This window comes from Callorhinchus milii, unplaced genomic scaffold, assembly GCF_018977255.1.
Source record: "Callorhinchus milii isolate IMCB2004 unplaced genomic scaffold, IMCB_Cmil_1.0 Scaffold1, whole genome shotgun sequence".
Lineage (NCBI taxonomy): Eukaryota > Metazoa > Chordata > Chondrichthyes > Chimaeriformes > Callorhinchidae > Callorhinchus > Callorhinchus milii.
The window spans coordinates 37,566,660-37,591,420 of record NW_024704742.1 but is presented as its reverse complement, the minus strand read 5'-3'; the positions used below and the strand labels follow the sequence as shown (position 1 = coordinate 37,591,420).

General features: G+C 40.3%; 2 protein-coding genes across 2 annotated transcripts in view; one reads left to right on the top strand and one right to left on the bottom strand.

The window, feature by feature from the left end:
• Window positions 1-1,204: 1,204 nt before the first annotated feature.
• The window catches only part of sdad1 (SDA1 domain containing 1), a 25,882-nt gene continuing 2,325 nt past the window's right edge, over window positions 1,205-24,761 (bottom strand). Inside the window, exons 2-22 of the mRNA XM_042340247.1 lie at window positions 24,228-24,332; window positions 23,386-23,484; window positions 22,316-22,426; window positions 22,152-22,223; window positions 20,179-20,279; window positions 19,246-19,303; window positions 17,962-18,033; window positions 17,073-17,174; window positions 16,608-16,677; window positions 15,382-15,485; window positions 14,297-14,354; window positions 13,461-13,519; window positions 12,405-12,481; window positions 10,926-11,023; window positions 10,125-10,201; window positions 8,398-8,521; window positions 7,836-7,930; window positions 4,270-4,460; window positions 3,121-3,205; window positions 2,780-2,941; window positions 1,205-1,766 (exon numbers count right to left, since the gene is read on the bottom strand). Of these exons, the coding sequence (XP_042196181.1) occupies window positions 1,722-1,766; window positions 2,780-2,941; window positions 3,121-3,205; window positions 4,270-4,460; window positions 7,836-7,930; window positions 8,398-8,521; window positions 10,125-10,201; window positions 10,926-11,023; window positions 12,405-12,481; window positions 13,461-13,519; window positions 14,297-14,354; window positions 15,382-15,485; window positions 16,608-16,677; window positions 17,073-17,174; window positions 17,962-18,033; window positions 19,246-19,303; window positions 20,179-20,279; window positions 22,152-22,223; window positions 22,316-22,426; window positions 23,386-23,484; window positions 24,228-24,332 (1,965 nt within the window). The 3' untranslated portion in view covers window positions 1,205-1,721. The remainder of the gene's footprint in view (window positions 1,767-2,779; window positions 2,942-3,120; window positions 3,206-4,269; window positions 4,461-7,835; window positions 7,931-8,397; window positions 8,522-10,124; window positions 10,202-10,925; window positions 11,024-12,404; window positions 12,482-13,460; window positions 13,520-14,296; window positions 14,355-15,381; window positions 15,486-16,607; window positions 16,678-17,072; window positions 17,175-17,961; window positions 18,034-19,245; window positions 19,304-20,178; window positions 20,280-22,151; window positions 22,224-22,315; window positions 22,427-23,385; window positions 23,485-24,227; window positions 24,333-24,761) is intronic.
• The window catches only part of LOC103180861 (flavin reductase (NADPH)), a 15,254-nt gene continuing 15,079 nt past the window's right edge, over window positions 24,587-24,761 (top strand). Inside the window, exon 1 of the mRNA XM_042340267.1 lies at window positions 24,587-24,612. The gene's annotated coding sequence lies outside the window, so the exon portion shown is untranslated. The remainder of the gene's footprint in view (window positions 24,613-24,761) is intronic.

The window sequence follows — 24,761 nt, the reverse complement described above, 5'->3', positions numbered from 1 at the left end:
TTGCCAATGATGCACACCCGAAACTTGGAATCTGCCAATGAAGAAAACTTATGGGTCACCAGGAAAGGGCTTCCTGGGGGGTAGGGAGGGGGCCGTGGGCGATTCCCTTGCAGTACATCCCAGCCAGCAGAGTGCAAACAGCTCAGGGTATTCTCATGCCGCAGGCCGGCCGGCTGGCTAGTCGGAGCTTCGGGGAGTTCACGATTCTCCTCGTTCAGAACTTTTCCCGCCATACACCGACTACAGAGAAACCTCGTCACTGGGAGGAGGTCAACGTGAAGACAGCTGTGCAACCCAACTTCTCAAACTTCACCCATCCAGGGGTTTGAAGCAGTGTCACGGAATAATAAATAATAATACTCGCGTTTGATGATGCGCCTTATCACGTCGTTGAGACACCTGAGCACTTCACAGAATATATTGTAAAGTGGATTGATTGTTTATTTTTGTGGGAAATATGCGCAAGCCACTTGTGCCCAAGGAGTATCCCATAGTCGTGGATTGAGTGACCAAATTATTATTATTTTTTTAAAAGGGATTATTACTCCCGGAAATGCGATCTGCCAATCGACTACAGCTGGGTTCCTATTCACTGCTACGTAAACAAAAGCGTGTGGAGTAAGGAAACTTGCCCAAGGTTTCACCCCGCCCAGCAATCAAACCCAGGTCTCTAACTTGCGAGGCGAGTGCTCTGACCCCTGAGCTACAGGAGGAATTGGTGTTAGCGTAACCAGAGGCTGGAGACAACCTGCATCCACTTCAACTCCTCCAAGCGCCCGCCACCAATCCAAAAGGCCGACATGTCATCCCACGACCCACGCCATCATGCCCACTCCCTCCCTGCATACTGTAGCCAGCCACCAACACAGCACATCCCCCGCATGTACCCACTTTGACCCTTAGAAGTACACCAGGAGTATACGTACTCCCCGTGGAAAACCCTTGCACTAGACCATCAGAGGCAGCCAGCTCAGAGTCCACTAAGAATTCTTTATAAACTTCAGTAACAATCAGTGAGACTCTACATCTATTCATGAGGGGTTTCATCTTGAAACGATTTATACCTTGATACTGCACAAGAACATAGCATTTGCTTCCCAACAGCCTGTGTGTCTCTATCTCTTTAAAGTACATCAAAAGTTGTGAAGCTGCTTCATTTCTACTGTGACCAAATAGTGAGTACTGACTGCAACGCTCACTGAGATTTTGCATGAATAAAACCATTTTAATTTCAAAGTTCAGTTCATGTACAGCAAAAACAAATTATATTCATATAGCGCCTTTCATGTCAGGACAACAATTAATCATAGCAAACAGGTGACCGTAAGTCTTCACAAATGTGTGCTGCACACCGCTGTCGTGTGTCAATGTGGAAACTTCACTTCTGAAGTTTTCCTTTGCAGCTTCTTCGTTGTGATTGGGAGTAGAAAGGAGCTGGAAATCCTGAGTGTGGCGATGAGGGGAAGTCCAACAATGGGGGTGCAGTTGAGTTTGTAAAGCTACATCAGCAAAATCCAATATTGCACAATGTAACCAGTTTCCAAGCTTACAGATGTGTGTGGGCAGGCGGGGGCGGGATTGGTGGTTGGAGGAAAAATCAGAAGCACATTGGTCGCCCCCTCCAAAAAGAGTTGTTTTCATTGCTCTGTGACATGCTTGAACTAAACTCCACTTTTTGGCAGATGATGGAAGATAGCAAGTGTCCAGTATCTTCCTCAGATTTACTTTGACTTCTTCTTTTTTAAGAGAGCATCCCGTAGAGCAATCTGTCAAAAGGAAAAGGAAATTCTAAGTGAATCAACTGCCTCGTGTTGTATTTGTATAACGTTAAGTTTCAAGGCAGCGGTAATTTTACACATACCAACACCTTATCCACACTGTGGGTTCACCATAAATCAATGTGGTTTTGAGAATGCTGAAAATAAGCTTCAAGTTTCAAGTTTTTCCCTACCCTTTCTTTTAGTCAAATGAAATTCAAGTGTACACAAAGCTTATCTTAAGCGCCTCTTTGGAGCTAACTGAAAATGGTGGCAGAACACTGGAGACTGAACACAATGTTCAGGTGCATAAATTCTAGCAGGAGGCCAAAAACAACTACTAGATAATTATCTAATAATCCTTGCATTTGATATAGCACCTTATCACATCTTCGAGAAGTCTCAAAGCACTTTACAGAATATACTGCAAAGTGAATTGACTATATTTTGTGGGCGAAATACAGCAGCCAACCGCACACAGCAGTGTTCCACAAACAGTCGTGGATTGAGTGACTCATTTATTATTATTATTATTTTGACAAATTATTACCCCCAGAAATCCGCCAATTGACTAATAACGGGGCTCCCACTCACCGCTAGGAAAACAGAGGCATGTGGAGTAAGGAAACTTGCCCAACATTTCACCCTGCTAACAGGAAATGAAAATTTCACACATAATGTAACTATTCTGTGAATTTCACCACACAAATGAGTCACAGAAAGGACACAATTGCATTACAATTTATATAATACCTTTCATGTCAGGAAGATGTCTCAAAGCACCTCACTCAACTAACTTTAGGGCTAGGTTTAGGGTTAAATCAGCAACAATTGTTGGTAGGATTACAATGCTATACAATCCATCACCAATTGCAGATGAATGAGCCACAGGCATGACAAACCATTGCACATCATTAAAATCAGCAACAGCTTTCTGTGCAGACTTTACCTTTAATCCCCATTCCCAGACCATACATTGAAGAAACAACTGTCCAATATATAAGCAGTGAAATAATATTTACCTGCTTCTCCCTGAAAGAGCGTTTGCCTTTTGATCTGACATTGTGACTGTATCTCATCATCATGAAGTTCTTTTTCTTCTTCTTGTCCTGGTTTGTTGTGCTTGCAAATGGATTCAACTTGCTCCTCTTTTTTGTAAATTCACTTTTCTCCGTCTTCCCTGCCTGAAAGAAAGAATGTGCTTTTTTACAGCCTCGTCACGTTGAAGCATCAAAACATTTTTACTGTAAACCATGTTGCAAAGACGGCAGCCATTTTACAGCCTCAAAGAGCCATTTGATGACTGACCAAGAATTATTCACCAGGAAACTTGGAGAACATTACTTAAGCACCAGGCTCTTACCATTGCTGTTGCAAGTCGAGTTTCTTTGTCCGATTTAGGCTTTTTATGGAGCTTCTCTATATCCCTCAGTGACAGCAGCTCCCCTCTGTAACCCAAGAAATTTTAACAATTAGTGCTGAAAACAGATGACAACAACAAATTACATTTGTACAGCGCCATTCATGTCGGGAGGATGTCCCAAGGTGCTGGATGCTCAGGAATTTGGACCCAAACTGGGGGCTGGGATCAGGAGGGATTGTGAGCAGGGAGGATAGGGGTAGGAGGGTGACTGAAGGCTCAGTCAAAGAGGGCCTTGAGATGGACCTTGAAGGAGGCAAGGGAGGTAGCGAGTCAAAGCAACTGTGGGATGGATTTCCAAAGGGTGGGAACTGGGAGGGCCGGTTACATGGAGCAGGCCAGAGACTCTAAGTGGAGGTAACGGACAGGTCTTCATGGAGTTAGCAGGTCAGAAGTAAAGAGAAGCAAAGCCGTGGAGGACTTTGAAGGCAAGGACGACGATTTTGAACTCTATCCTCTGGGGGATAGGAGCCAGTGGAGCTGAACGAGGGTCAGAGAGATTGGTGCAAGAGAGGACGAGCTCCAGAGCTCTGTATGATCTGCAACTTATGGAGGAAGAGTTGGGAAGGCCAACAAGCAGGGTTTCAGTTTAGACAACGTCATTTCCACCTTCTATTCTTCTCCACCGCCAACCCCCACCCCCAAACCACCCACAGATAGGTACTGTAGTTTTGCAGTTCAGTTTAGACAAGGAACTGAGCAGTTGTGGCAAAACAAGCCCCACACTCTCGAGGGAGGACTGGCTCAGACTCCACTAAGCCGCTCTTCCCCCACAGTCTAACTTAAGTCACATGGCCCGCTCTCTGGAATTCCTCTAAAATCCCTCCACCTTAACCCCTCCCTCCCTACTTTCAAAAACTGCCTCCCCCCTACCTACCTTGGCCTTCTCCTCAGACACTGTAAAGTGCTTGAGACGTTTTATGTGAAAGGAGGGAAATACGTGAAAAATTATGTTGTTTTATTGATCGCAATACAATTCAGGACGTCCCAAAGTGTTGAGAGGGGGAGGTGAAAGAGAGAAAGATTAGATTCGAAAGAAATATGCACAAGTGAACTGTTTGTCACACAAGTTACATATAAAAAAACACATACTTCCTTTCTTCATCACTGTCGACCTCAACAACTTTCCTCTTTTGGCTTTTGCCAGGGGCAGAGTCTACTTCTTTGGCTATCTGAGCCAAACGGATTTTCTTGAAGTCGTCCTGTGTTAGGAGGCGGCTGGAGCTGACAGCAGCTGCTTTAACCTTCCGCGAGTCTGCAGGAATGTTCTTCAACTTCTCCTCCTGTTCAAATAAACACATCAGCTGAAAAAGCCTGCAATATTGCAGTTCCAGTGAGGGTCAGCACAGCAAGTACCAGTTCTTTTTACAAATTTAGCTACTGGGACATACAAAATCCTCGCGATAGAAACAAAATATTATAGTATAAAAAGATTGCAAAAATCAGAGGAAGATTTGTCAGAATTAAAGTGCTGACAAATCTCCCTCTAATTTTTGCCATGTTTTTTAGATTATATTTTCTAAGCAGCTGGTCTAGAACTCACTAAACAAGAGGTTTGGTCATTTGCTCACAGTTGCATTCGATGTTTGACATAGAATCATCAGTTCAGATCCCCAGTTGTCATACTCAAGCCGTATCGTGTTCTGGTCAGAGTACTGCATGCAATTCACGTTACTGTAACGTAAGGGGCTGCCTGAGTCTTAGAGGCATGACAGGGGAGAACAACAAGGATGATCCCCGGTGTTAGAGAAATGAGCAACAATTAAGACAAGATAGGGCTCTTCAGTCTTGACAGAAGATGTCTCAGGGGAACCTTATATCTATATAATTTTAATCTGTTTTAACTTTTACATGGGATTGAAATCGTAAATCCAGTAGAGTACTATATGATGCACCAACAGTAGGGCAAGAGAATATAGCCAGTATGGCAAAGCGCAAATTCAGGACAGATACCAGGAAGTATTTCTCCCAAAGCGTAATTAACGACCGGAACAGGTTGTCAAGAAAGATGTGGAGAGACCAGACTTGGAAACTGGACTCATCTTGAAAAACAGCTTAATGCTGTCATGGGAAGACAGCAGGTGATGTAAGGATGAGATCAAATGGGTTAAAAGGGACCTTCTTCACCCAAACAGATCTCATGATTAAAAAAAAGGAAAATAATTTTACCTTTATAAAACACTGATTCGGCCTCAGCGAGAGTACTGTGTTCAGTTCCGGGCACCACACTTTAGGAAGGATGTCAAGGCATTTGGAGAGGGTGCAAAGGAGACTTACCAGGATGGTACCAGGAATGAGGGACTTCTTATCAGGAGAAGCTAGAATTATTCTCATTATCCTCACTCTCGTGTTCAAATCTATTCACTCCCTGGCACCTCCCCGACGTCCTCACTCCCCAATCCACCACCCAGCGCCTCCACTAGACTGGCACTGGCCTCCTGCTTGTCTCTCGCACCCTCCGCCCCACCATCGGAGGTCGTGCTTTCAGCCACTACATCCCAAAACTCTGGAACTCTCTCCCTCAATCCCTCTGCCTTGCCCCCTCTTTCAAGTCCCACCTGAAAACATTCCTGTTCGACTGTGTTTACAGCCACCTCCCCCCTCCCACTGGCTCAGAGTCAGGCTCCGCCACTGTTATCCTGCTATCCTGCGTGGAGAGCGCTATATAAGTGCAAGTTGTTGATCTCCTTGGAGCAGAGAAGGTTAAGAAGAGACTTAATATAACTTTTTAAAATTATGAGGGGATTCGATAGGATGAACAAGGAGAAACTACTTCCACTGGCGGGTGGGTCGGTAACCCGAGGACACCGGTTTAAAATAGTTGTTAAAAGAAACAGAGGGGAGGTGAGGAGAAATGTTTTCACAAAGTGAGTTGTTGGGATATAAAATGCATTGCTTGAAAGTGTGTTGGAAGCTGATTCGATAACAACTTTTAAGATAGAAGTAGATAATTATTTGAGGAGGACAAGTTTGCAGGGCTATGGCGAGAGAGTGGGGGAGTGGGATTGAATTGGATAGCTCTTTTCAAAGAGTCGGCAGACATGTTGGGCCAAATGACCTCCTTCTGTGCTGTATAATTCTATGAATGCCCTTCAAAGAAAACCAAGTGGGTGAATTTTCCCATGGACATTTTGAACACAAATGGAACTTGTGTAGACCTTGATTACAAATTTAGGCACAAGGATAGGGGTTTCTAGTGATCAAATGGAAACCTAAATGATTAGACAAACTGGCCTTTCCACGTCACTTTTCTTAGTGGCAGCACAAGCTCTTTTTAACTCAAATCTGGCCACCCTGCGAATTGAAAAACTTACAAAATCTTGGCGCTAGAAACAAAACAATGTTACAAAATCAGAGGGAGATTTGTCAGCGCTTCAGTGTCTCCCAATAACTGACTCAGAAATAAAGAATTGTTGGAATCTCTTATAGTCAATTCTTTACAGAATTCACCTGTGAGAGGACTGGAGAACAAGATTTATTTGAAATACATTTGCATATTCTATCTCAGCTGAGTTTACTTTGTTCATTTAACTTTTTTTTTGGGGGGAGAGGGGGAGGACGGGGGACAACTGTGTGGCTGACACTTGCACATACCACCCATCACCATGCTTAAAGAGTGTCCAACCCAGACAGAATTCCACTTACATGTGAAAATTTCCATGTCTGGAATGGGATGCTCTCTCTGGAGGGACGCATCCCGCTTACCTAATTCTGGAAAGTATTAGGCGCAGGTTGGCAAGAGCCAAGGCTTGGTTAAGAGTGTGCATTGTGGTACTGCACTGGGTTTTTGAAAGATGAAGCTTTTTCTCTCTCGCTAGAAACACAATCTAACTAAAATGTTATCTTAAAACTTTCATCTGTTAACAAATTATTTGCACAGAATTCAAGGTTAATACTTTTTTTCCCCAATTGTGAACGCTTATTCAGCGATGCCCTTTGCTATTCTGTTGCAAACATCAATCTTCTTATTATAATATTATTGCTCAGGCACAGATTTGTAGACAGTGTATAAAATATGCTTAAATAAGAGGCTCGATTAATTTAAAATTCTCTTCAACAGGCAACTCTGTACAGATTTGCAACCTCTCCCTTTCCACACTCTGCCTAATTGACAACCAAGTGTCTTGAAAAGTATTTTCATGGACTAGGCCTTGAACAGTGAGCTTCTCCGACCTATATTTTCTCACAGATGTCCAAGTGACATTGTAGGGCTGTCCTTATGAAGACAAGGTCAGTCATATAATACAACATAATTTATGCTTATAATAATGTCTTTTCACGTCCGGAGGATGTCTCAAAGTGCTTGACAATGCTGGCTGGGTGCCTAACCTGGGGATGAGAGCTGAGAGGATGAGACCTCTGGTTACTGAGTAACAAAGGCACTGATGTTCAGATTTTCTCCCAATTACTCATCAAGCGCATCGTTGAACTCAATGTATAATTCTGACCGACCTACATTTCATTAAATGCAATCTTAGAATTTTATGTTTTCACTCTAAAGTCTATCAATTCTTCAAACCATTGCTCCAGTAATCTTGGCAAGTACCAGAAATTTAGGTGAAAAAGGTTCAAAAGACGTCATAAAAAGAGCAGTAAAAAAAATTGTTCAATGAGATTTGACGCAGTATGAAATATTCAAGTGCCCAAGTAGAACTTACCACTTCCTTCTGCTGCTCTTCATCTGAAGAATGATGAACATCAACCCAGCCTTCATCATCTTCATCTTCATCCATGCTCGCACTCTCCCATCCATCTGCAATTGAAAGTTGGCTCGTAATCTCTACTCAGTATATTTCACCTCGGATAAAATATTATCTAAACGCTTACAAAGAAGCCCAGCCAGTATGTGAAATGAATTCTAAACTTTACCCTAAAATCATACAAAAGTCTACAAAATATAGTCATTACACTTTACAGTATACCCTTTGACGCACTTTGTGAGAAAGAGTCTCAAAATGAAAAAGGCACTATATATACAGAATGTAAGGTTCATCGTTATTATTAGAAAATTTGTATTGATGGCTCACTGTATCAAGGAGAGAGTCACTCCAACTCAGTTGCCTCTGTGTTAGGCAGTCAGATAGAATATCACCATGTCCCAATGAATTGTGCTTCTTGTAGGTCCAACTGCTAATCATCATCAAGAGTCAGAGAAATTGCCTGGAGGGAGTATCACAGTATCACCCACACTGCAAGGCAGGGAAAAACCAAAGGACCTACCATTATCCTCTTTACTCTCCACTCCCTCCACTTCCAGGACCTCTGCTCCTGGGATGTAGTCTTTAGCATCCAGTTCACCATATTCATGACATTTAGCTTCCAGCGAGGCTTCAGTAGGTTTACCCTATTGAAGAAGCAGAGTTTAGATTTCTGATTTTAATAACTATTATAATGCAGATGGACACTGAGCAGATCTCACCGTGACGTGGCCTTTAAACACGTATTGATCAAGTTTCTCAGTTCTGCTCCCCTATCAGTGGGTCAGTGGGTACTCTGCTCTGTTTTTCACCCTCTGTAGACTTCAATTCAGCCGAGGAACAGAGGCAGCCGCACACAATTATAGAAATATTAACAAAGGAGAATGAGATTATGTCACAGCAGCTCCTACACTAGCAATTGTATCTTATTTTCCTGCTCATAGAATTGAAGAGAGATGAGAACAATTTTAAGAATGGTTCTGTCTCATCACAAGTCTTCAAAGTGCATCCATCTCTATCTGGGTTTATTGGCAATTTAATTCCTTCTTTCTTCCCCATCCACTCACCTTACTCTCGAAACATGCAGCCTCAGTAGATGAGATTAAGTGGCCATTTTAGCTAATGGCTCACAGTTTAAATCCTGTCGAATTGGTTCAAACTCCCATGCTTCATGCAGCACAACAATTACAATTTACAGCAAAAAGACTGCCAGAAGAGATGTCTGCTCTATGATCAGTATGTGGGTATCTGGGGCTCATTAAAACTATTGAAAGCCATCTGTTTTCCAAAGTGTATATCAGAGCAGAGCAGAGGTTTTGATTCTAAAGATTGATATTCATGCTGGAATCAGCTTGGAGTCTTAGATCAGCTCATGACTGCTGGCTCCTAGGGCGCATTTCATTAACTCTGAGTGCTGGCGTTCCAAGCAGCAAGTTATGCAAACACCATTGTCGGCCAGGCCTCCAGCCTTTCTTCTCCCATCCTATGGAACTCCATCCCACATTCCCTTCACCTCGCTCCCTCCCTTGCCTCCTTCAAAACCCTCCTGTTCGACAGAGCCTTTGGCCACCCTCCTACCCTTCCCGATCCCAGGGTTGTGTCCAAATCGCTGATTGTCCAGCGCCTTGGGACATCCTCCTGATGTGAAAGGCGGAGTACAAATGTAATGTAATATTGTATTGTATACTTATAGGCACACAGTGGTTTCTGAAGCAAAAATGACCAATAATCTTTTCCTTACAAACTTTCTCCTAAAGTCACCATTGATTCTCCTGAGGCAAGCTCACAGCTCAGGCTGCCCCCGGTAGAGAACAAGTTCATACGATGATGAGCAGCGGTAACCCATCGAGCAATAGCTCCATCGTGTTTCACATGTAAATACATCACACGCAATCATCATGGCTCAGTGACGTGCATCTTTTCCTGATGAATGGCAATTAATTCATTCACTTATTTTAAAAATTATTTTAATGCGGTGCAAACATTAGTAGAGACCAGAAATGACCCTGGGAGTGAAATCGCCAAAATATCTCGGCAACACCGTCAGTTTCCACTACACTTTATTTCATGTGCGTTGGAATTTTGTTGGAAGATTCACTTCCAAAACAAAACCAGCATCTTGCAAAGTAAATGGTGTAACAATAAGTAGAGGTCTCTATTGTTCTCACACCCTGAAATTGGCCATAAACTCTTGCTATCAAGTAGTTACTACGGGGTCTAAACATTTCAGTATTTCACAGTCTGTCTTACCCGGTCTTTCTTGTGCAACATCTGAGGGTTCATGCTTCTAAAAAGATGAATCAGTGATTTGGCAGACATCCCCACATCTGAGAGCAATAATAGAACAAAGGTTGGAAGTAGACAGGTAACTGAAAGCTGAAGGCTTGAAGGAGTATGGGGATAAAGAAGGGCAGAGCGATTGAATGAACAGCTTACTCTGAGAGCCAGTGCAGACTTGATGGCCAAATGGCCTCCTTCTGCGCTGTAAATTTCCACAATTCTAATTTACGTTCTAAGTGATTGTGGTCAATACATAGGGCATGGCATACGAATAGAGGCACAGATATTAATGCATGAAGAGTTAGTGATGACTACTAGTTGTTTGATTCCTCTGTTGAGTGTCATTATCAGCGAAGTACCAGCTAAGGGTCCTTTGCAAAGGGAAAAAAAGAACTTCAAAGACTATTTCAGAAACATTCTCTTCACAACGTGTGGCAAATTTAAGTGGTTCCGTTGGCACTCTAAATGAATCCCCACACTGAGTATGAGCTTGCATACCAAATTACTATCAAAGTCACAATGTAACAGATACACTAGTCACAGAGACATCGAATAAATGCACCATCTGTCACAGCTTCAGCAAAATCATATCTGAGAATATCTTGTGAACTGGAATGGGAGAGCATTTAATGATACAATTCATTTTCAAATGGAGAAAATTATATAACAGAGTTCATTAAACACATGGTGATTTAGCTGGCCCTACTCGAATTGGTAATCGAAAGACAAAACAAAATTTAAAATATATAGATTTAAAATCCGCTGACTCACTTTTATTTCTGTGTGTCTTGTATTGAGCAAGATCCTGGAGAAGATCTTCTGTGATGGCGAGGGGGCATCGAGCACTGATTTCCTTGATGGTATTGATTCTGTTTTTGTAAAGAAATGGTTCAGAGGTTCAGCTGTTAAATCGTGGACCTGAATCCTATCTGTAAAATCTCAAAAAGGCATTGGTTTGGTTCAGTTGGTAGTACTCTCACCTCTGAGTCAGAAGATTGTGTTCAAACCCTACGTCAGGGCTTTGATTTCAGTCTAGATTGACCCTCCAATACAGTACTTTGAGGAGCACTGCATTGTTGGAGGTGTCAGAGTAGCATTATTTCAACATGCTCAACTCAGAATGCAATACAAATCTACATTTGTATAGTGCCTTACACTTCAGGGGATGGCCAAAGACCCTTAACAATACTGGCTTGGCACCTGAGCTGGGGTAGGAGCCAAAGAGGTAAGGAGGAGAAAGATGATCAAAGAAGCAGGTCTTGAGAGTACCTTGAACAAAGTAAGAGAGGGAGAAAGTCGGAGGAATCTCCAGGATGGAATTCCAGAGAGTGGGAGCAAAATATGCTGAAAGCCTGCCCATTAACAATGGGGCGGGTAGAGCAGAGCCATGAAGCAGGCTGGGAAGGGAAAGCAAGGTTGGTAGTGCTTGAGAAAGTCACAGAATAGGGGGAGGGCAAGACCATGGAGGTATTTCTAGTTCAGAATGGGAAATGTGGGCAGACTCTTTCATCATTTTACAAAGAATGGTGAACACATGGAATTGAGTACCCAGCAGGGGTAATGGACAGCCATCGTTTGCATTAGCAAATTCAATATGCCATTAGATAGGTATCTGGTGAAGAATTCAATTTTTTTTTGGTTAGCCAGGTGTCTGACACATGCGGAAACCCATCACCATGCTTAAGAGTATCCAAGCCAAACTGAGTATTCCATGCATCTCACCAACACATGGAAATTCCAGAGATAAGATTGTTGGAATGTAATGCGTGTTTCTCTCCCTGAAAGTCAGCATCCTGCTTACCTAATTCCAAAAAGCATTAGGCGCAGGTTGTTGAAGAGTTAAGGTTTGGTGAAGAATTCAACTAAAGGGCCTGAGAGATTAAGCAGTGTAATTTTTTTTACAAGGCAGTTTTACTTAGGGACCGAGCACTTGTATTGCAATGCGCTTTTCCAGTCTTGTACATTCCTCTGTACAACACAGTCTGTGTCACTTCCCCTGGGTGGGATGGGCAGATTGCAGCTGCTCCCATCTCACAGGGGCACAAGGAGCCAAACAGGTCAGCTCGCCTGTCACTCAGGAAATCCAAGTGGAAGCATTACCAAAGGGGAAGCAGGTATAACATCAAAGACATACCCTCTGAATACATTCTTTTCTGAATCAAACCTTTCTTCACCAAAAGGAAGCTGTTACATGAAGGTAATTATATATTTTTCTGGATAGGATTAATAATTGAAAGTTTGTTACATTACCCTACGGTCATTACTTCAGCAGAGTTTCTGTCCGTCACAAAGTTGTTTGCTACAGTCATCACCATTGTTTGTATAATCTAGGAAAAAAAATGCTTATTGTAATCATGTCAATATCCATACTCCTGAACACATTAACCCTGGGAAGAATGCACTGTCACTCTATTTCAGTCAGTATCCACTTGCTCACACTTGGGCTCCTCCACAGATGATGTGGAATTTGTACAAACGACTGGTTTGGAGGGACTGTGGCTCCTAATTCTTCACGAACAATTCACCAACAATTCAGCCAATGTACAACATAACAATAACAGACCGAACGGGTAGCTTTTAATCTTTCAGCAGTGCTTTGAAAACTCTAAACAGATGCTCAAAATTATACCTACTGAATTGTGGAAAATGTTTAAATGCAGTCTTGATCTGAAAGATCGTTCTCGGCAAGAAGTGGGGAAAAAAACTCCCAAATTAAGATGGAATTTAAGAATTTCCCACAATTTTGTGAAACCTTATAATTTTAGGTTTCACAGGCTACGACTGGATAGAATTTGAAGTCACAGAAGTGAAATAATATCCTTTATTGGACATTATTCTCTATGCTGCTACAGAACCGTAGCTCTGGCAGCACATTCTACTATTCACTCATTCTTTGTCCTGCTCAGCAATTGCTGCATGGAGTCAATTCTGGTCTATTTCAAGCAGAAATTCCTGCAGACTGGGGAGAAAGACTCATAACTAAGATCACATGAACACGTAGTTCAAATCCTTTCTGGATGATCTACAGCTGCAAACAGCACTGTTCAAGTTTTAAGTCTTGTTTTTGTCTTTAACATTTCCAAGCAATGTTTTGCAAGTCAATGACTGAGATCATAAATGTGCAAGACAGGTCACCAAAAATTCAGAAATATGACCTTAAGGATTCTTTAAGATTCAAAATTGAATACAAACATGAAATGTTTTTTTNAAATGAAATTGTGTAAGAAAATTAATTCAATATATCTCAAAAAGTTAACGTTAAAATTCTAAACACTAACATTTAAGATTTAAAGTTTTGACAATTACCTCAGGTGGAACAAGCTGATGAGTGGCCTGAGCAGCGTGGAGGAGAATCTTGGTCACATCTGAAAGAACACGGAAGGATTGGTTTTAATGGGTTAATCCATTGTGTTAATTTTAGTTTCCACCTACCTTTGATTCAAGTTGACTTAAAGAGCACTGCTGCCATTGCTTCAAAGAAACATGGTTGCCTTGCTCTGAGTTAAGCTGGCTTGTATCCCTCCTAATACAAATTTACCCCCTAAATTCAAGTTTGGTATCTGCAAGTCTCATTCTTGTTTGTGGGATGCTGATAGGATTTGCCAGAATAACAACATTCAATTCATTCCTGATTGTAAAAAGCTAAAAAAAAGTTTTATTTTACATGAAAGAGCCGTATTAAATGCAAGTTGTTGATTTCAAAATCCTCACACTCGTTTTCAAATCCCTTCATGTCCTGACACCTCCCTACCACTCCGACCTGCTTACCCCCCAACCTAAAATCCGCTGTCTCCACTTGAGTGGCTCCAGCCTTCTGTATGTCCCTCGTGCTCTCAGTTCCACCAATGGTGGCCGCACTTTCAGCCACTACACCCCGAAACTCTGGAACACTCTTCCTCTATTCCTACGCCTTGTCCCTTCCTTCCCCATTTTCAGGTCGCACCTGAAGACCTTCCTATTCAACCGTGCCTATGGTCACCTCCCCTTCCCCCCAGCTTGGCATGGTGCTCCGCCACTGTCGAGTACTCTGGGACACTACCCTGTGTGAGCAGTGCTATATAAATGCGTTGTTATTATTATCATTGGTGGCTCAGTCAATGAAAAATAGTGATTGAATCGGACAACATTTGAGCTCGACTCACCTCTTTGATGTGGTTGAAGAAAGCGTTGCAGAAATGGGTAGAAGTTAAAAAGGAATAACTAAAACCAAAAAGAAAACAAAATAAGCACCATATATATAACATGTACACACACACAGTCATGCTTTATGCACTGCAGAGATGAAAAGTCTTCTTTATGTTCTGGAAGAGCACAACACTTTATGCAAGAGCTGCAAACGTCAAACCCAAGACCGCAAATACTCTAGGCTTCAGCAGAAGACAGTCAAGATACACACTAGTCAGGTTGCTAAATGATTACTGATAAGATTCAGAACCCATTTAGCCAACCCATTCACAAAGGCAAGACATATTCTAAAAACATCTGGCAGTTCATCGTCTTCTTTCTTAGAATCATAAAAATTTGTAGCACACAATGAGGCCATTCGGCCCTTTGAGTCTTCGCTGGCTTCAATCCCACTGCCCTGCCTTATCACAATACCCCTTCAAGCCTTTATTCTTCATTTATCAGTCTACTTCCTCCTTGAAACTCACAATGGAGTCCGCCTCTACTACCTTTCTTGGCAGGGCATTCCGCATCCCAACGACTCCTGTGAAAAAAAATCACCTAATTTTCCAAGTTTTATTACAAGAGTGAAGTGGGCAAATGAAGAAAAAAAGGAGAATCATGTTTTCATAAGCAATTTTAAATAAAGACTGACAGAGAATTAGATATACATTTGAAGAGGAAGCACTTAAAATGGGTACACAAAAGAACAGGGAATTACCAATAGAGTAGTTAGCACCACTTTATGCTCATTCAGCTAATGGTCTTCTTGTATGCTGTGATTTCTATAAATTCTGGAGCAGTTTATTGGGGTTCTCTAGGCAACTGGCCAACTGGTATTGCACTTTGGGGTTGCAATCCTGGGATTTCAGGAATACAATTACCATATGGGATTCCCGGCACCTCGTGCGGTAATTATTCTGAAATCTGGGATTGAAACCCCTAATTACACTATACAGGAATTGCTGGCTCTGTACACTGATATCAATTTATTTATGAAATCCTCCTATCAAATGATCCGCATCACAAGAATGATTTCTAAAAAACACAGAATATTGATCACCTCATGAATTCCAACAAGTCTTGATATTAGGTTCATCATCATCATTTTCACTTCGAATCTTTCCTTGGAACTTTCCAACTGTTTGAAAAGTTTCTCTGCAAAATCTGTAACAAATTAAAAGTTTTATTACACTTCTTTCAAAACTGTTGCCAAAATGATATAAAATATTGGACTCTACTAAAACATGGGAGGCTCCAACCTTTACTTTTGTTAAATTTTTACTTAAGAGTTCTACTGACCGGTTTTCTGTACAGTTTTAGCAATTTGTATACAATCGTTAGAAACAAGCCTTCATCCATCCCAGAACTATCACTATAAGGGATTTCTGTTACACATTTGAATTGACAAACGTTCTCAGGTACACATTGGCTAGCTTGGAGCACTTCTCTCCACTTGGACCCAACCTACCACCAAGCAACAAAAGTATAAGGCAAGTTACCATCTGATCTGTCCTAACTACTGGTTATTTATGCCAAATCACAAGGAATGCAAGGTCAGGAAAAATACAGCACTAGATAACCAAAAGTTTCTACATGGATTTCTTTGTTAGAAGGAAACATCTAGATTGATTTTAGGAATATAGGAACACAGGAACAATTGATTCTGCCAATCAATTCTGTCCCACCAGTTTATTAGATCTCATGGTCTTGCCCCACCTTACCTCTGCGACCTCCTCAAACCATTCCAAACCGACCAATTCCTTTGTCTGGGGCTCCTCCCTCACCTTTTTCAATCTCTGTCTCGAGACCTACCCCTTCGGCTACATCTTCAATCATCTTTCCCCTCCCAGCCTCCTTGGCTCCCACACTCAGCTCAAGTGCTACGCATGGACTGTCAAGAGCCTTGGGACGTCCTCCAGGTGTAAATTTATATTGTATTATACCTTGGCAGATCTGTTGATACCCCATAGGGATTTCCAGAAAGTTCCCTACTGATTCTATCTCTGCAGCTTTCTGGGGCAGAGCATTCCACATTTTCACAACCTGCTGTGTGAAGAAATACTTCCTGAGTCCAGTTCTAACCTTCTTAATTCTGATTTGAGGCCTATGTCCCCTTGTATCGGATCTCTCTATCACAAGGAAGATTTAGTGAGGAAAAGTCTATTGTTCTTATCCTGTTGCAAAAGTCAAAAATCAAATAACCAAATCACAAAGAGGTCAGCTACAGGAAATTGGATGAATATTTTTTCCTGTTGTCAGAAGGTCAAAGAAAACACAATCTCGTACCTTGTGGGTCGTGAATTAGATGAATTGCTGAAAAATTAAACACTTCAGGATGTTTCTTCTTTTTATGTTTCTGTATAAAAAATAAGTATACATTTTTAAGCAGACAATAAACACCAGGATACAGTGGTTAGAATCACAAATACTAGAATTGTCATGAGCAAGCCGGAAATTCAGGACAACCAAACCCCTTTAATAAGAAATGCAAATGTCAAGTTTCTAAATGCCTACATCACCTGTCTTTAGCAAACTCAATGAAAACACACTTTAATTAGAACATTTTTACACTTTTGTATTATTCCTCCTTTTAAGTTCATTTTAATAAGGTGCAGAGCAAGTACCTCAGAAACGATATGTTACAGTATTAACTAACTGATAAAACTAAAAAATTAATAGTTTCACATTGCACTATGCATGACTAACAAATGTACTTTATTACCCAACACAGGTCTGCTGTAATGTGCTTACTTTCAGAACTTTCATGGCCTTTTCCAGTTTTCTTTTGTATTTTGTGTTTTTCTTGCCAGTTGTGTACCTCGTGATTATGTCTCGAGCCGTAGGGCCGTCATCCTGAAAGAAAATGATGCAGAATTTCATTAAACAGAAACAGTCCTACCCACTTACGTTGACATGTCAGGACCATTCGAGTTTTGTCAACAGAGGCAGTTTGTCGACACAGGCGGTCACAAGTGGACAATGGGTATTCTGCTGTGATTGGAATTTCTGTACCGTTTGACTGCATGTACTTTCATTGATTTATTTAAAAACAAAGTCGGAATTAAAATTCCTGAACCATTTATTTAGATAGATTTTGTTACCTTATTTACAAAAAAAGTTAATTTATTTACAAAAAGTCATGTAAGTAAAAAAAATAGTAATTTAGGAGTACATTGTCAACATTGTGGCAATGAAACAATGCCCTTAATACTGTTTGGAACCTAAATAATTGTCGACATAAGTGCACTGGAGTTTATGGCGACATCAACATAGATGGTAATTTTTGAGTATTAATGCGCGGAGAAGGAACTGGAACTTCACTTTTTTTTCAATATAAGCAGCATGTTAACATAAATGTTCAATATAAGTGGACTGACTGTAGGATTGTAGCTCTCAAGCTCTTTCGCTGGCCTAGTGGATCAAAGCAACCACTGGTGCCTGAAGAGGGAGGGTGTAAATGAGGAAAAGGAGGACCGTATCTCCGGGATGGAAGAAAAAACGAGTCAAACTTCCTCTGGGAGAAAATTTTATATTTATGTGTTCTTGTCCTGCACACTTAACTTACTTTGAAGTATTAGACTGGAATCACTTTTAAAACAAAATATTATAAACTCGATCCAAATGTCAGCATCAGACATACCTCGGATTCTGAATCACTATCCTTCTCATCTTCATCTTTACCAAGAAAGAATTTCAGAGCAGCAACCAAGATCTGAAACAAAAACAGTCTGTATGATGAAGTTCATGCAGCAACAATAAATCTATCACTCTATTCTGAGATCTCAAGTTCCACCCAGATTTAGCATGCAAGACAATCTTTTAAAGATTGTTGAAAAATCTTTAACGATAATTCTTAAATTCATTTGGAAGATGAAAGTTGATAAATCTGGAAAACCAAATTTAAGAATTTTCTCTAATTTTGCATGATCTTAAATTTTATTAATAATACTTGTATTTAATATAGCGCCTTATCATGCCTTTGAGAAGTCTCAAAGCATTTCACAGAATATACTGTAAAGTGAATTGACTGTGTATTTTGTGGGCAAAACATGGCAGCCAATTGCGCACAGCAGTGTCCCACAAACAGTCGTGGACTGAGTTACCAAATTATTTTTATTATTTTTTTGAAGGAATTATTACCCCCGAAAAAGCAATCCACCAATTGTCTAACAACCGGGTTCCTACTTACTGCTAGGTAAACAGAGATGTGTGGAGTGAGGAAATTTGCCTAATGTCGTGTCCTGCATGGAAATTGAACCTAGGTCTTCTTGCTTGTGAGGCGAGTGTTCTAACCAATACGCTACAGAACTCCACAAGTGCTATCTAAGACGAGGTGGCATTGAGCTTTGTGACGTTCCATTTCAAAATTTTATAAATTATATACATACTAAAACCCCAGCTAGTCGGACTCAATGGGGGGAAGCGGGGGGAGGAGATCCGGTTTAGCAAGCCAGAATTACACTTATTGAGCCGGCTAAGTGTAATTACAATGCCACTACCAGCATTTACTGGCTTTTTCAGTAGCGGATTTTTTCAGTGCTGAAAATTGCCGGTATCAGCATTATAACTGTTTGAATTCCATGAGCAGAAGGTAGCGAATAAGCTGTCACGGGATTCAAACTGAGTCAAAGTCGGTATCCCTGGCCACCGAAGGCCAACAGGCTCGGTGAGGAAGGAGTACATGGCTAGGAGATTAGGCTCGTGGATATCTACATGTGGGAATTTTTTTAAAAAAGTTTCCATTTAAAGCCGGGTTCAGCCAGATTTGAATTCCGGATAGAGTCCGTCCCCTTAGCTGAGCGCTTACTGTATTGTTGTTCCTTCCCCTCCCATCCAAGTAGTTCTCATAGATAGTCAACAACAACTTGCATTTATATAGCACCGTTGATGTAGGATGTCATCAAAACGGTCCTGATCTACTTACCTTTGTTACTTTTGAGAAGCAAGCTGTTGTAATGACATTGACAGTTTTTGCATCATTCCTGTAAGCAAGGCAACATTAATAGAGTCAGTGCAATATTACTCCTCATTCACACACATTGTAGACAGTTTTCCTCTCTCTCACCCTGCCCTTTTTTCTAAATTCTTTTTCCAATGACTGGGGTGAGGCTTCAAAGCAGCTTTGACGCTTCAGTATCTTGCCCAAACATCATTGTTTTTGAAGGATTATTCGATAACACAGAAAAGAGAAGTGTAACTCATTCCAATAATCCAAATAATTACTGCCCCTTGGAAAAAAAGTGACAGGTTTACAAATTCATGCCTGAAACAACCAGATATGCCAGAGCATTAGAATTATTAGATTATAAATTCAGCATTTGTACCATGTGAATGGTTTAAAATTCCTGTAACTTTGACAAGTGTTGATGCTATTCTTAGAATTTATTCCCTTTCTCCCCTATCTCCTCTGACTTTCTTTAGAAGCCACTTATTACAACAACAGACAGGAGGATCAGCTGGTCTGGGTATGAGTGTTTCCAAGACTCAAATTAGCACATAGATTATTCAGCGGAATGTATAATTTAACCTACTTGGACAGGCAGAACTCTTCTTTCATGCCCAAGAATCTCACCTTTTCCACAAAACAAACACACTTTACTGATATTCAACTCTGCAGCTCCCTGGTTAAGAGAGTTGAATCTCAGTAAGGGTTAACCCAATTGAAGGTTAATTTCCAAATCTTCAATTATGGCAATTGTGGCAAACATAAACAACATACATGATTAACTATTCAAGAAATAAATCAACATGTATTTAGACATCTTAAGACAAGTTACATTTCTTCAAATATTAAGTGTTAAATCAAATAATTTCAGGTAGAAAATAAACTGTCACAATGCACAGCAGGTAAACTTACCAAATGTTCCTTTTGTACAGCTCTATCATTACATCCAGAGACATTTTGGCTGCAATAGTGTTGCTATCCCTCAACATGGTGTACATAAAATTTTGCAAAGTCTACAAAAATACAATCAAAGGTAAATGTAATCCTGATAGTATTCTAGATAGTATTCACAGTTCAGAACATTTTACACTACTTACATAAAACAGATGTGTTCCTACAAATAGTTAAATAGATAGTGCCTGTGTTTTGTTTGAGTCTAAATTACATCAAACCCAAGTACACTGCCCGTCTTAATGCATTATTTTAAAGTGACATACATGCTGATTCAGTGCAGGAAACCGTGATGAATATGTTTGCCAGGAAACGTTCCTTGTCCGGCTGTTTCTACAAATGTTTGACCAAAGCAGCCTATCTACACATCTTTTCGCTACCGAGCATCCAGCCCTTAAGTTTGAGAACAAAATGGTATACAAAAGGAGCTGTCTCCTTGTGGAGGTTGACAGTGCATTAATATGCCTTTATACCGTTGGAAATAAAGCATCAAATGAGTTATCAGAGGAGCTTAAGAAAAAACTAATAAAGTAATTGGTGCTCCATATACATAGATATGGATTCATTATCTAACTGATTCCAATGGCATTTCGATAGCTAGCAATGTTGAGCATTGCTTTTCCTGCCACTAAATACTGTGATTTAGAAAGTTTGTATTGTTGCATCTCAATATCTCTATTGAAAGTGGATGACAAATGCTGCACAATGCAGAGATGTAAATTGAATTGTGCTGTGGGAAATCAATGAGATTGGGCCCGTAGTTTTCTTTTTACTAAAATAATAATAATTTGGTCATTCAATCCACGACTGTTTGTGGTACACTTCTGTGCACAATTGGCTGCCGAGTTTCGCCCACAAAATACACAGTCAATTCACTTTACAAATTATCCTGTGAAGTGCTTTGAGACATCTGGAAGATGTCATAAGGCGCTATATCAAATGCCAGGATATTTATTATTACGAAAAAGGAAGTTTTAAATAAGCAGCATTGGACTGGCAGAAGGCATATTCAAACGAGTGATGATCATCATGTAAACACTAAACACAAATAACACCAATAGAATAGAGGAGTACAGCATCCAAGGTCTACATGAACACACAGTACAAGATAAACCTATTAAACAGTTTAAGGTTGGGCAGAAACATATAACAGCACTTTATAACTTTTAAGACTTCCCAGGGTAACATCATTGACTGTTGAGTATGTATAACATACTCAATAAGACTACAAGTGGCAATTGTTTACTTGCCACAATATCACCGTCAGCTTCCATGTTTCTGTACCTTCAGATCGTCTTCATAGAATCATAGAATATTACAGCAGAGAAGGAGGTCATTCAGCCCATCGTGCCTGTGCTAGCTCTTTGGAAGAGCTATCCAATCAGTCCCACTCCCCTGCTCTTTCCCCAGGTCCTTGTAATTTTTTCCTTTACCTATCCAATTCCCTTTTGAAAGTTGTTATTGAATCTGTTTCCACCACCCTTTCAGGCAGTGCATTCCAGACCGTAACAACTCTCTGGTGTAAAATAAATTCTCCTCATCTCCCGTTTTTTCCCCCAATTATTTTAAATCTATGTCCCCTGTTTACCGACCCACCTGCCAGTGGAAACAGTTCCTCCCTATCTACTCAATCAAAACCCCTCATCATTTTGAACACCTCTATTAAATTTTCCCTTAACCTGCTCTGCTCTAAGGAGAAAAATCCCTCTTTTCTCCTTAGAGCAGAGAAGGTTAAGGGAAGATTTAGCTTCTCTAGTCTTGAATATTAATTTTGAAATATGAAATCATTGAATTTTATGCTGACAAGTCATAAGATTAGGAGAATTATTTCACACAAAGGATATGGAATGTGTTATATCAGGACTCTACTGTACTTATTAATAAACCCATTTAAATGACTAAGGAAATATATTTATTATGCTTTATATACTTACTGTGTTTACTTTGTTGTTTTTGTGTTTGGCATTGATATTCTTAATGTCTGTCACAATATGAGTATACAGCATCTTAAAAAAATGATAAACAAAGGTACATATGAAATTCGGAAATGTAATGGATATTTCAAAAATACTTTCCAACGACTTTTTTGACAATATACCTGTCTTAGAAGTTTGTCTTGGCATCTCAGGAGTTCAAAGAATAATTCCAGCAAACTGGTAGGATTAAGAAGCCCCTTATTTCTCAACAAGATCAAAGCCTTACATAATGTCTAAAAAAAAGGTAAAAAACAAATCAAAATTAAAAGCACAAAGTGTAAATAAGATGCTTCACTCCTCCACCCCCAACCCCACCACTCTATAGCATTAATGTTTTATAGCAACCAAACATCCATTAAATCGGATTATCTGCATATTCACAACTCTGCCAATGTGAATTGAATCATTGCAGCTCCTTAAATATTATTCCATCAGAGTACAATATTGATGTCATAGAGGGAATTAGAACACATGAAATAAGAGAATTTTTAAACAAGATTTTAATCAGAGAAAGAAACCATAAATTTCAGAGAAGCGTGCTCTGTTTGAATCATAGAATTATACAGCACAGAAGGAGGCCATTCGGCCCATTGTGTCTGTACTGGCTCTTTGAAAAGAGCTATCCAATTCAATCTCACTCCCCCACTTTCTCCCCATAGCCCTGCAAACTTATCCTCCCCAAATAATTACCATCAATGCTGTAATGGTTCAATTCACACTGGGAGAGTTGTGAATATGCAGATAACCTGATTTAATGGATGTTCCACCACAAAATGCAAAATCCACTTTACAATATATTCTGTGAAGAGCTTTGATTTGTCTCAATGATGCGATAAGTCACTATATCAAATGCAAGGATTATTATTATAAAAGAGGTATGTAAGTGGTGCAGGATTCAGTTGGTGCTTGTCCAGAAGACCTGATGCTTCAGTAAGAAATACATAGTTTGTTTTCTGATTTAGAGATATGTGTAACCTCTATTCATTGCTTACATGGTAAAATGTCCTCCAAAAAACACAATAAACCTTTCTAGCACTTAAACAGTACAATATTATGGCTCATGTTTTGAATTCTATTTATCAGTGTAGGTGATTAAGAAGGTAGATATCTGCTTACAGAAGTGAAAACCAGGCTTACGTTTAGCTAACCTGTCACAGAGTATTGCTGGAAATATTAGTCACATATAGCTCACCATTCGCAGGTCTGGTACCAGAACTGTGTGGTGAGAGAAAAGCAACTCCTTTAGTTCCTGGGCAAAGTTAGCTAACCTCACTGGGTAGCAATGTGCAACCTGTTGATTATAATAAAAACATGATATTCAAACAGTTTTGCTGAGCTTATTTCCCCATAGAAAATTGTAATATTTTATAATGGTACCATTCTGAAAATAGATGCATAATTAATCCCGAATAGCCAGAAGAATGGCTATTGCAGGTTTCATATAGCAAGCCAATTAAAATACAATTAGTTCTAGTGTTCCCCTCTTTCGATGGCTTCTGCACAGCCATTGTTTAAAGTGGTATCTTTGCAATCAGATCACTGTGTAAGCAGCTGTATGTTCAGGCCCATCGGCAGCATTGTGTGTTGCAGCATTCCTGAGACTTGGCATTATACAAAAAGTTAATGAGTATTTATTTAAATAAACTCGAGAGAATCACATCTTTAATGTTATAAGGAATACTCTTAATTGTGCTCATGTCCCCACCCTATCATCGACAGGTGGGTACCCTTTAAGCTTTTTTGTCCCTGCTCTCTGGAACTGCATCCCGGAGTCCCTCTGACTCGCTCATTCCACTTGTTCAAGCCAGGTCTCCAAATGTACCTCTTCGGTTCAATATTTGGTCAACTTTTCCCCTACCCCGTCAGCTCCCACCCCCAAATCAGATGGCCACCCAGCAATGTCAAGCGCTTTGAGTCGTGCTCCTGACATGAAAGGATCTATATCAATGTCAATTGTATAGTATTGAGAATAGAATGCACCCATATTGATTTGTGGGGATTTCTAGTCATTTTACTGTAGATAAATAAACATACTTGTGCCAAGAACATCACCAGTTCCGACAGCTCCTTATTTGGCTTGTCTGGTTGCAGCTTAAATATCTGTACATTGGACTGGTAGTGGCGAAACTGCTGTAGAAACTGAGAGAGAAAGGTAAAAATAAATCCAACTTACACATTTAATGACAAATTAATTATTATGGAAATACAATAGTTCTGTTTATCGAGTAACATTTAACGGTTCCAAATGGTTTTCAACACATCACTCAACCTATTTGATGTGCATCAGTTAATATACCTGTACCATCACATACAAAGGCACACAATAATTACAGACCAACATTGCTCTTTCATTTTAGAGTTGCTTGAATGTATTTATAGTACAGTAATTATCTTCCTGGTTTGGAGGGAGAAAGAAGAGGTAAGTGGGGTCTCCTTAGAATTGGACTGGCTCCAAGGTGACGGCTTGGCAATAAAATGTCGGAATCTCGTCATTCCTCTGGCGGTCCTGAGCCAGACTGGTCCACAGTACTCTGCTGATGACACACTAGTCAATAGCCTGGTTTGTTG